General features: G+C 37.3%; 1 protein-coding gene across 8 annotated transcripts in view; it reads left to right on the top strand.

The window, feature by feature from the left end:
• LOC105043678 (probable helicase CHR10) overlaps positions 1-12669 on the top strand; it is a 36772-nt gene that overhangs the window by 7806 nt on the left and 16297 nt on the right. For all 8 annotated transcript variants that reach the window (XR_012140676.1, XR_012140675.1, XM_010921328.4 and 5 more), the window contains 5 exons: positions 6215-6350; positions 6488-6605; positions 11082-11171; positions 11402-11509; positions 11623-11826. Coding sequence is in view for 6 of the 8 variants with exons in the window: in XM_010921328.4 (XP_010919630.1) it covers positions 6215-6350; positions 6488-6605; positions 11082-11171; positions 11402-11509; positions 11623-11826 (656 nt within the window). In the remaining 2 variants the exon portion in view is untranslated. The remainder of the gene's footprint in view (positions 1-6214; positions 6351-6487; positions 6606-11081; positions 11172-11401; positions 11510-11622; positions 11827-12669) is intronic.

The following is a 12669-nucleotide window of genomic DNA, read 5'->3' as shown; positions in this document are numbered from 1 at the left end:
AAAATCCAGCCGCTATCAGTAATTGGACGCCCACGCAGTGTACTAAGTACCAGCGGTGTGATCCCCATCGTATCCCTGTCTCATGTACATCCAAAATCTCTTCTATGCCCTCTGATGTGATCTCTGCGGCTGCGTAGAAAGGTAGGATCTCGACATTGGTAGAAGTAGATGACTCACCATGATATTGGAATGGGTCACTTGCATTGAAAATTGGAGTAGGCAATCCTAAGGGCAGGTCAATGAGATAGGCATTCTTTTCCAGCTTCTTGAGGATCTTAAATGACCCGAATTTCTTCTTGCCTAGCTCGCTGTAACCTCCAACTGGAAATCGTTCTTTGAAATAGATCAGAATACTATTCTCCTCATTAAAGTCTGTACCTCGATGGTGTTGGCCCGTGGCTGCCTTGTATTTGGTGGTGGAATCCTGCAGCTTTTTGTAAACTTGTTGTTGCATGTCTTGAACATATTTTAAGTAGGATTCGGCATCTGCACTAACTCTACTAGGGTATGGAATGGGTACTCGATCAAGAAAGTGGAGTATAGAACGGCCATAGAGGGCTTCAAATGGAGATTTTCCTGTGATTCTTTTAATGAAACTATTATATGCAAATTCAGCCTATGGTAAGATTAAGTTTCATTGTGTCGATCTCTCACCTGCTAAGCATCTTAGAAGGTTGTCCAAATATCGATTTACCACCTCAGTTTGTCCGTCAGTTTGGGGGTGGTATGGGCTGCTGAAATTTAATTTACTTTCAACTTTGGCCATTAGAGTTCTCCAAAAATGACTTACAAATTTGATATCTCTATCAGATGTGATGGATCTAGGAATGCCATGCAGACGCACAATTTCATTGAAAAATAATTTTGCAATATGCGATGCATCAGAAGTCTTTTTGCAAAGAATGAAATAAGCTATTTTAGTGAATCGATCAACAACCGCAAATATTGAGTCAACATGTCGTGCGATTTTAGGTAGGCCAAGAACAAAGTCCATAAAAACATCTTTCCAAGAGGTGGAAGGAATGGGGAGAGAAGTATATAAACCTGTGTTTTGTGAGTGACCCTTGAAGGTTTGGCAGGTTCTACAGTATTGTACAAATCGCTCTACATCTCTTTGTATAGGCCAATAATAGCGCTCTTAAACTAACCCTGAGGTCTTATCCCGCCCGAAATATCCCCCTAATCCGTTATTATGTAGGTCTTGAATCAAAGACTCTCTCAGTGAACCTTCGGAAATGCATAACTTTGACCGCTTAAAAAGGTACCCTGACTCAACACAGAAATTGGAGAGTCGGCCAATGCTAGAAGACAAATATTTTTCCATGATAGGTCTGAAGTAAGGGTCATTCTTGTACTATTCCTTAATTGCCTTGACCCACAATTTGCAAGGAGGCAGCGACGAGGAGGTGGGTCCTACGGCTAAGCGCATCAGCAACCCGATTGGTTACCCCCTGTTTATGTCTCAAATGGAAGGTGTATTCTTGTAGAAATGCAGTCCACTTAGCATGGCTTTTGTTGAGATTCTTTTGAGAATTCAAATAACGTAATGCTTTATGGTCTGAGTTAAATATGAATTTTCGATGAATCAAATTGGGTCGCCAGTGCTTCAAGGCCAGCATAATCGTATAGAATTCGACATCGTATGTAGAATAACGTGATCGTGCATCATTCAATTTCTCACTTAAGAAGGCTATGGGGCATTTTCTTGGGACAATATGGCTCCTATTCCCACATGCGAGGCATCGCAATCAACTTCGAATCTCTTATCAAAATCAGGTAGGGCGAGTACGGGTGCACTCGTAAGCTTGTCTTTGACCACTTTGAAGCTTTGTTCAGCCTCGGGATTCCAGCGAAACTTTTTTCCTTTCAAACCGTCAGTGATCAGGGCAATCAAAGAACTGAAATTTCGAATGAAGCGTTGGTAAAAGGAGGCAAGTTCATGAAAGCTCCGAATCTCCGTTAAGTTTTTCGAGGTTGGTCGGTTTCGAATCACATCAATCTTAGCCGGATCTACTTTAATTCTCTCAACAGATACAATGTAGCCTAAGAAGATGAGGCTGTCGGATAAAAAGGTGCACTTCTTAAGGTGTAAATACAAATGATTCTCTTTCAAGGCTTGGAGCACCTGTCGCAGATGGTCCAAATGGAGTTTAGGGTTTGTGCTATATATATCAAAATATCGTCAAAGTAAACCACAATAAATTTCCAATGAACGACCGTAACACCTGGTTTATGGTGCGCATAAAGGTGCTCGGGATGTTGGACAGCTTGAAAGGCATAACCAGCCATTCATATAACCCTTCTTTGATTTTGAATGCTATTTTCCACTTATCTCTAGGTTGGATACGGATCTGGTGATACCCGCTCTTCAGATCAACCTTGGAGAATACCTTTGCACCTCCCAGCATATCTAGCATGTCATCAAGCCTAAGTATGGAGAACGTATACTTCACAGTGATCTTGTTGATGGCTCAACTATCAATGCACATTTGCCATGTCCCGTCTTTCTTTGGAGTAAGAAGGGCATGCACAGCCACGAGACTCATACTCTCCCGAATGTAGCCCTTTTTTAACAAGTCAAAGATCTGTTGACGCAATTCTTCATATTCTGCTGGGCTTATCCTATAATGGGCTAGGTGTGGGAGACTCGTTCCCGGCACCAAGTCAATACAATGCTGGATGTCTCTTATAAGAGGTAGGCCATCAGAGAGTTCTTGTGGTATGATGTCAGAAAACTCGTCCAATAATGATTGAACAACTGACGGGATTTCAGAGATTTCGGTGGTTTTTTTTTGCCACTAAAGCATAAACCACAGGGGACCTCACTAGGGTTTTGGCAAATTGGGTCTTATTCAAAACCATCATAGATTGTCTCTCAGTGGGCGATAATTTTGGGGATGAATCAGGTTTAGGTATCAGTTTGGGTATACTATTAAGTGGAATCAATCTAATCTTCTTATTGTCCAAGGTCAGCCTAAAAGCAGGTGACACACATTTATAGGTGCTACATCGCACCAAATCTCATCAGTATAAGTCTTCCCAATGAAAAAATTAACTAGACATCGTCGCGTGACAGGAACCTCATCCCCATTTTTAAACCAAGCAACACGATAAGGTTGTGTAAGCTTCTCAGTTTTCAGCTGAAGCTTATAAACCATCTCTTGAGAGACAAAATTCTCTGTACTTTCACTATTAATTATAACAGAGCAGAATTTTCTCCAGCATTGCAGACAGTTCGAAAAAGACTGCATCGTCTCCAATCGTCCTTGGTAGATTTAGGTGCTACAAGAACTCGATTGATTACAAGATTTGGCTCAGTAGTTTCGGCAGTTTCATCTAGGATCTCACTATCCTCAACAGTGTCTTCCTCTTGCACTTCTACTCCTTCATCCTGATCACTCTCATTAGCATTTTCTATCAAGTTGGTCCTAGGCTGAAATTGTCTCAAAGGGCATTCAGATGATTTGTGGCTTGGTTGCCTACACTTGTAACAAGTGATACTGGTTCCTATGGGTTTGGAACCTAAATTCCCTTGCCTTTAGTATTACCAATAGGTTTTGGAGGGAGTTGGGTGTCATTTTTCAGGGTTGATTTGGTTTTCATAGAAAACTTTCCACTAGTGTTATCCCATCGGAATGTCTGTCTCTTCAACTTAGACTCGGCCTTAAGTGCATGATTATAGGCCGCATCTACTCGCTGAAAATTAAAAAAAATCAATTCATCCTAAAATTGAGGACGAAATCCGGCAAGATAGCGAGCTATGCACTGTTCTTCATCCTTCCTAAGGTCATTGTGGGCTTGAAGGTTATAGAATTCCTCGATGTACTCTTGCACCATTTTAGACCCTTGCCTAAGGTTATGAAGCTTTTGGAATAGAGTTTGTCGATAATCAGCTCGGAGAAATTTACTCCTAAGCTTCTTTTTCATTCATTTCCAAGTGACAATCTTCTCTTTATCCCTTCGAACCCTATCATTTGTATCTGCTTCCATCAAACTAAGGCATGACCTTTCAACTTAAAAGTGACAAATTTGACTCTTTTATCCTCAGATAGTTCTTTCCATTCAAAAAATTATTCTATCTTGTCAATCCAATCTAACAACTCATCAGGTTCTAACCTACCTTCGAACTCACCGACATCTATTTTGATACCTTGATCCCAACGTGCGGTGTTCGTTGGACGTTGGTTTGGTTGGTTTCTCGTAAGCGGACGGTTGGCTTCTATCTCAGGGTCACTCTCCGATTCAATTACTTCCTCCCCATCGGGTTGACGTCGAGTATTCATAGCCTCTAACATTTGTTGTATTTGGTTCAGTTGGGTTTGCATATTTCTAATGGACTCTTGTTGTCGTTCATAGGCCTCTCTCTAATCCCTAGGGTTTTCTGGGTGGTTGTTTGCCATTCTATTGTACTAACGGCTCTATGATGAGGAGATGGGGGGCTTAAGAAGTTGTGGATAGCAGACAATGGTTCCAATTAGAGGGTTCTAATTTCAGGATGGCAACAGAGTTTTCTCTGAATTTTCTAGACAGCAAATAATGTTTTCAAATTTTGGAGCAGCAAACAAAGGTTTACAAGTAAATAAATTTTAACAGCAAATATGCAATGATGATTGAATAAGATGCAACCTAATGCAGGCTAAATGTAAGCTAGAGGCAATCCCTAAGGTCAGAACTTGCTTTGATACCACTTGATGCATTTTTAAGAGACAACATAACATGGTACTGAAGCGTGCTACTGTAGCAATACAGCATAAAAGAAAAAAGGAAGACAAATGCAATATGTTGTAAATCTAAATACTATGCGAGCTATTTAAATGAACTCTTAAAGGCCAATGCTGGAACTAAATAGAAATCAGCAACATGTTCAAAAATCTTTAAATAACAGTGATGAAAGTTCCATGACTGAGACAAATTTTTCAAGACCAATTACATATACTAGTTCCAAAATAAAACACTAAGGAATAGGTTCACTCCAGGCTTAAAACTGAATTCTAATGGCTAGATTTTTAACAATGGGATAAGAGGCAGCATAAGGTAAGATTATGGGTGGATTGGTTACCTTGGGTGTGGGAATAGGTTGAAATGGCTCAAGTCTCAACCGGTTTACAAAATGCAGGGTATCCACAACCACCAAAGAGAGCAACACCATGATAATAGGCTTCAAGATGGGGAAGAGGGAGCCAAGAGTCACAGGAGGAAAGAAATCGAAGATGGGTCCGTTCGTGAGGAAGAAGCGACGACGATCCCAAAGGAGGGATTCAAGATAGAAGTATAAGTTCAAACCTTCCAAAATTTTCTTTTATCTTTTTTCTTCTTCCCATGTCAGATTTATACATCTCGTCCTCTGCCACATGATGCCACCAGGTTGGATATGGTTGTTAGTTTGTTTTGAGTGGTTGTAGAATTCGTTTAAGGATATATTTGAATTGGTTTGTTGGGTTATGGTTGTAGGTTTATTTTGATTGATTGTAGGATTAGGTTAAGGATATATTTGAAGTGGTTTGTTGAGGTATGGTTGTTGGTTTGATTGGATTTAGGATAACCTAGCCATCCGATCTCAATAAATTAAAGCAGGATAAAACATACTCAAAATAAAATAAATAAAATAAAATAAAAGTAGTGACTCAATGCACTGCATCAGTATCTCAGTCCTCTTGAAATTCCTTCTACCTAGATGGATGAGATGTTAGATTTTGAAAGCATTGATTAATGATTTAGACAAGCAAAGAAAGGAACCTTTCAAGTTTTCAACAATCAATGCTTGTTATTGTTTACAAGTCTTTAATGGTCTCACATGCATCAGGAGCAAAAGCAACTTGAGACTAACATTTGGCAGAGCAGGAGATGTAAGTTTCTGTACCATTTTGTTTGTTTTGCTTCAACTTATTATTATTATTATTATTATTTCTGGAATTCTCAACACTTCCTAGGGAATTCTATAAACCTTTTTTTTCATTCTTTTTGGGTTTAGACCATAAACTACTTTATATATACATCCCATATAGTTTGGCTTTTATGGGGGATGCCTGTTTTGTTGTTACAAGTGTTGCTACTATAGATATTTCAACAATTAATGTCTATGACTTATTATTCTTTTTGGATGCTTCATTTCTTATCTCCGGGATGTGTGGTAGCACTCGTCTATGTGATAATTATACATCATTTGGTTTATATTAGAGAAATATGTCTTCTACAACTGTTCTTTATGTGGCAGGTAGTGTGTCAGATAAGGCAAAACGACAACTCAGAATACTTAAATATATATTGCGAGCATTTATGCTTCGGAGAACAAAAGCGCAGCTTGTTGAGAGTGGAATTTTGATGCTGCCGCCGCTTACTGAGATCACAGTGTTAGACTCTCCACAATTGATTTAGATTTTCCTTTTCTTTTTTGCATCAATACTAGGTGTCCTTTACAACTCATTTCAGACATCAAGATCTGCAGAATTTATTGATGAGAAGAATATTTGTGATGTTCAACGAATAGGTTGGTTCCTTTGGTATCCCTACAGAAGAAGGTCTACATGTCAATACTGAGGAGGGAACTTCCAACACTTCTTGCATTATCATCAGGAACTTCTAGTCACCAATCATTGCAGAATATTGTACTTAAACTTTCTTTCATATCTACTATATGGTTGACTTTGTATCATATTGCAAATCATGTTAAATCTTTGCTATCTTGCACTAATTTAATATTTGTCTGCTTATAAGTTCTTTGATTTGTCAACTGAATTCTAGTTATCTTGTCTCGTTCACCTAAATGTTAGATTAAAATGGATATAATTTTTTTGGAATTATTCCATGTGATCTTTTTATTCTCCAACAATTCAGATGAATAGATGCTGACTGCATTCTTTATTGATTGAAATGATATCTGACATGTAACTATGCAACAAAATAGCCATTTGTTTGTTACAACTTAAAATTGTGGAGCTGTAGGGTGGCGAAAAACCAAAACGAAAGATGTCCGTAAAGCAGCTTTGTATAAACTCAACTGTTTACTCCTAGGAGTGTAAGATGGATGATTGGTAAAACTAATAAGGATAGATTAAGAAATTAATGTATTAGAAGAGTTGTAGGAGTTGCACAAATTAAGGATGAAGTGATGGAAAATCGATTGAGATGGTGTGGACATGCACAATGATTTGAGGAGGCTCTGAGAGGTACTTTAGTTTGTGTTGAATATGGTAAGAAAGAAAGAGGAAGACTGAATGAGGTTGTAAGGAAAGATATGGAGAAACTTGGAATGACATCAACTTTAACCCTAGATAGGAATATTTGGTGAATGAGGATCCATAAAGCTGACCCTGAATAGTTGGGAAAGGACTAGATGATTATAATTGTGAGAAAGTCTACTCTTAACCATGAAACTTATTTCTTTCTGGACAATCTCACATGGTTAAATTTTTTATATTCTGCTTATACCTTATGTAAAATGATTATAACTTGGATGGAGATCTCATCTAATCATGGTCATTTTGATAAAAGGGTAGGTGGGTTAAGCCAAAATATGTTCTCTTTTACTACAATTACTGGTGCTCACCAAATTCCAAAATTGTCACATGGATTTGGATTGAATTAGGTGGCATTACTTTCTGTATCTTTCTTCCCCATAGCTTTCCTTGTATACTCTCTCTCTCTCTCTCTCTCTCTCTCTCTCGCTTTCTCAATGTTCCTCACTCTTTCTCATCTTCCTTCCTCTCTCCATCCTTGACCCCCTTACCCATGCCCTACCACCTTCTCTTTCAAGCCTTCATTCATCTTTTTCCCCTCCGTTCGACTATTTTTTGTTTTCCAAAATTAAATTATTTTTTCTGTTTGGCTAATTGGCTTAAAGTTTTGGTTGAGAGCAAGAAACCTAGGATTGACCTTTTCTTAGTTTCATTTTTATTCCTTGTAGGAGTTTTGCACCATTGTGATCTGGAGGTGACGAGTTCGAAATGTCATTGCCGGGGGAAGGCTACATACATCCGACCCTCTCCAATCCCGCACTTATGGAGCCTCATACACTAGGGCTTCCCTTTTTTAAGAGTTTTGCAACAAGGGCTTGTGGGGGGCAGAAACATATCAAAGTACCGAATGCTAGAGGGATAATAATTTTATGGTATTGCTTGATATAACTAGATTGTAACTTGAGCAATGAATTTGAGTGTACCACTATATCCTTACAAATATGGGTTATTTCATGTTTACTTTTGAAAAACTCTATTCTCGTATATGCCCCTTTGGTTAATATTATAGCTATTTTGCATGAAAAATGACTATTGTCTTTTTGCATCAATACCTATGAAAAACTTGTGGAAGATTTATCTCTTTATAAGACAAACTAAATGTTGAAACAAAAAAAATTCAGGTGTCTTGATATAAAGGGGAATGTGGTCATTTTATACTTGAAACTGCTATTTATTAATGTCATCTGTCAAAAAATGTAATGGAAGGGTTATCGTTGCAAAAACATGGTGAATTGAAGATTATATATGTAAATAGTGATTTTTGAGAGTTAAACATGCAATAAGCCATACTTGTGGAGGGTATATATTCAAAAATTCCTTTTAAATATCAATGGAAATTTTATTTATTGAATTCAGGGAATTATAAAATTTTTAAATTGAGAACCTTTTTTGAAGTTTTTTTTGGCATTCTATATGCATTCATATTCTTAATTGTGATGCAAGTAAAAGTTCTTCATTTTCTTGAAAAAATTATTAAAAAGAGAAATTCAGTCAAAACTGAAAAAAATATGGACATATATTCATATATGTTGTACTATCAGATGCATCACACATGCATCTTGTAATTCATGTTTTGACTAAAAGCCCTACGGTGTCTCATTATGTGTAAAAAAAAAAAAATTCAGGTTCAAAAATTAATCTATCTCACAAGGCATCATTGATGCATCTTTCTTATGAGTTTCACCAAAATGAATTTCTTTCTTGTATCCTTCTCTTTTCAACTTCTTGTCTTTAGGTGTAAAGAGAGAATACAAAAGTGCATTCTGCCTAACTATTAACCATTCTAAGACCTGAAACAGCTTGCCCATGCTTCAACATTCGTTGCGGCTGTTTTTCTGCACTACTCGCTGATTATTCCCTTAAACTTGGCATTAGTGGTTCATGTGTTAAACCCTACCACTTATGGCTGGTAGTTACTGGCTTCGACCTTCCAGTGGAAACTGCTTGCGGCTGGTTTCTCACTCCACAGTCCAGATAGGACTGGGATAATATGTCCTTAATGATGTTACTTTCTCACTGGGTCAGCCTCATAAATGTGAGGTATGAAATGATGAGTTTCTAATGCATTGTAGCTGTTACACTGGACTTTGGGTTAATTTTGTATAATAACTCCTATGAGTGTTTTTATAGGCCAGCCCAAAGTAGAGAAGGGACCATAAGTGACCACAAATAAGGGCAATGTAAAATATTTGCTGATTCAAACCAACATCCTTTGGGTAATCACCCGGATAAGTGATGCAAAAACAACAAAAGTACTGTTTTACTAGATACAGATGTCCATAATAAATAGTTCTTAGAATATTGAGTGCCATAGACCAAATAGCAAGAGAAGGAAGCAATAGAGAGGGTGATGATAAATTTAGGACCTGTTTGGTATTGCTTTTGTTTTCTGTTTTTGTTTTCACAAATCCTAGAAGAGAATTGAATTAGACAGAAGAATATGTATGATTAAACTTTTTTTTTAAATTTATTTTTTAAAATCTTTGGAACTTTTGGCAGCGAAGAGTTATTGCTTTCTCAAAAGGTGCAAAAAATGGCGGGTGTTTGGTGCAAATGCTATAGTCGATGTCCATGTTGTATTTAATTAATTTGTAGGGAAAGAAAGACACTAAATGAACAACAATAACAAACAGTCCCTTAGATTCACATAAATGATAAACTTCTAATCTACACTCAACTAAGCCTTAATCCTGAACTAGTTGGGGTTGGCTACATGAATCATTTTGCTCCATTCTACTCGGTTTAGGACATAGAAAGATAAACTTTTACTTTCCAAAAATCATAGAATCATGAAATGATCTATAAATGGAGAAGAGACAACAATGAATGATATATTTAACAAATCATTCAACTTATATCTGACTAACCTTCTCATAGTTCAAATTGAGTATTTAGGTGATTGCAGTAACTCATGCCATGCTTTCGGTTACATGTGGATCCACTGAAAGATGCTATTAATGTACTGTGCCAATATCAATGATATACATCCCATGGGTGATTACCAAAAAAAGGAACTTGTTTTATTTTCTCACAGTAGAAACTGGGTTACTTGTTTTGTTTCCTTGTTGTAGCAACTGTGTTTCATGGATATTTCAGTTTTGTTGGAAAATCTAGTATGTCCAAACTTTTGGACCCTTGGGTTGTTGGGCAAAAATGACACAGCATGGCATTATGAAAATGGAATGTCATGCTCATATTAGCCATAAGACCTGGTGCTTAGCACTTCTTTTGATAATGACTAGGTCATTGCAATTGATAATATGCTCCAATCTTTTTACCGTTTTACTATTAAACAATACTAGTGAAAAGTGTCCATTGTCTTCTACTGGAGCTTCACACCTATATCTTCTTTTTCATTAATGTTGACATAAATGTAATTCTGCTTGAAATAGATGTGTTAATAATTAGTGAATCTATCTTGTTGTCTACATGTTCAATGTATTTACATTTTTTTATTTTTTTATAAATGGTAATGCACCGAAGTGTTCCTATGTCTGGATTTTTTAAGGTTAATAGTGTGAAACACTGGGGAACACTTGGATACTTGGCACCTATTCAAAGTGCCTGGGTAATCAATTGTTAATTCTTAGAGAAAAACTCATTAATTTATCCGAGAGAAGTAATAGATGCATCTGATCTTATCATTCTTCTGCTTTGATGCGTAGGAACATTAAGTTCAATGATCTCCCTTTGGCATTATGCAGTGTTCTGGATAAGATTTAAAGGAAGCCAGTTCTCAAAATTTATGATAGTTCTAGACTTCTAGTATTTCTTATTGGAATTCATTTATTTTAGCAATTTCTAGAAAATTGCTTTGAATTTCCGTCTGATTTTCATTGTTGTCAGGTAATACAACTCCGGAAAGCATGCAGTCACCCTTATCTGTTTAATGGAATTGAACCTGAACCATATGAGGAAGGCGAGCATCTGATTCAGGTATCAGAAAATCTCATATACTCATACCATTCCAGGATGCCACTCACAGTTCTTGTACAAGAAAGTGAAAAAAGAAGAGAAAATAGTGGGATTGTAGTTTTTTATTTATAGACACTTATCTTGGACCAATGAGACTTAATTTTGCTTACTTTTTGACTGTTTGGCTTTTGCTTTTTCTTTTTTTCTTTTTTTTTTTGTGTGTGTGTGTGTGTGAAATTGATATTGGTCAGGCTAGTGGTAAACTTATTATCTTGGACCAAGTACTTCAGAAACTCCATGCAAGAGGACACCGTGTTCTGCTATTTGCTCAGATGACTCGTACACTGGACATTCTTCAGGTTAATTATCGTAGCCTATGAGCCAAAACTAGTTGGCTAGGTCTTATTACTGCTTCTCAGTGCTAGCCTGGCCTTTACTGTATGATATTTTCTGACATCCCACACAAATATAGGACTTCCTAGAATTGCGGAATTTCACCTATGAACGCCTTGATGGATCTGTACGTGCTGAGGAGCGTTTTGCTGCAATAAGAAGCTTCAGCCAGCAACCAGCTGAAGTCAATTTGAAACATCATGATAATCAAAATGGGGCTTTTGTTTTTCTGATCTCAACAAGAGCAGGAGGAGTTGGTCTTAATCTTGTGGCTGCAGATACAGTGAGTTTTCAGGAGTACTCATGGACATCGTAATTCTTTTTATTTTCCCTTGTCCTTGGATGGAAAAACACCACAAGTATCCACTGTATAGCTTGCATTTTCTTTGCACTAGTTCAATTCACATTGGTGGTATTCCTATCTTAATACTCATGATTTTGTTGTGTGCTCAATAATGTTTTCTTCAAAGTTTCTCAAGTTTTTACATGTATCTTATAATTTTACTTAAGCATGCTGTGTATCAGCTTTAACATAATAAAGAAAACCAGTTTGTTTCTATCATATGTATCGTAGATGATATAGTACCTGCTGTCTTGCATGATGATTTCAACATTTATTATCAATAGTACACTTGAAACCATGGATTTAGGTACCACTGGAACAGGATACTGTTGTCAGTATCATACTATTCCCACATGAAAGCAAGACCTAGGAGACTAGCAGGATGGTGGGTTCCTCTTGATTGTTTCCCAGACTGTCCCGATTGTATATCGATACTCGAGATACACCCGGACAATCAGGTGTAGTACTTGCTGTCTTGCATGATGATTTCAATTTTTATTACCAATACTTAATAGTGCACTTGAAACCATGGATTTAAGTCCCACTGGAACAGGATAGTGTTATCAGTTTTGTATCGTTCCCACTAGAAAGAAGGACCTAGGAGACTTGTTGGATGATGGTTCCTCTTGAACTGTTGTCCTGACCGTCCCGATTGCATTCCGAGCATAGGGACACAACCAGACAATCAGGATGGACAAAAGCAATTTTTGTATTTTTCCTTTTTTTTAGTTTTGTTGTTGCAGGTTGTTTCAATCTGTCTTGACAGTACCATCTGTCTGTCCC

The sequence above is a fragment of the Elaeis guineensis genome, chromosome 4 (assembly GCF_000442705.2).
Source record: "Elaeis guineensis isolate ETL-2024a chromosome 4, EG11, whole genome shotgun sequence".
In the NCBI taxonomy this organism is placed as follows: Eukaryota; Viridiplantae; Streptophyta; class Magnoliopsida; order Arecales; family Arecaceae; genus Elaeis; species Elaeis guineensis.
This window is presented reverse-complemented; position numbering and strand designations above follow the sequence as displayed.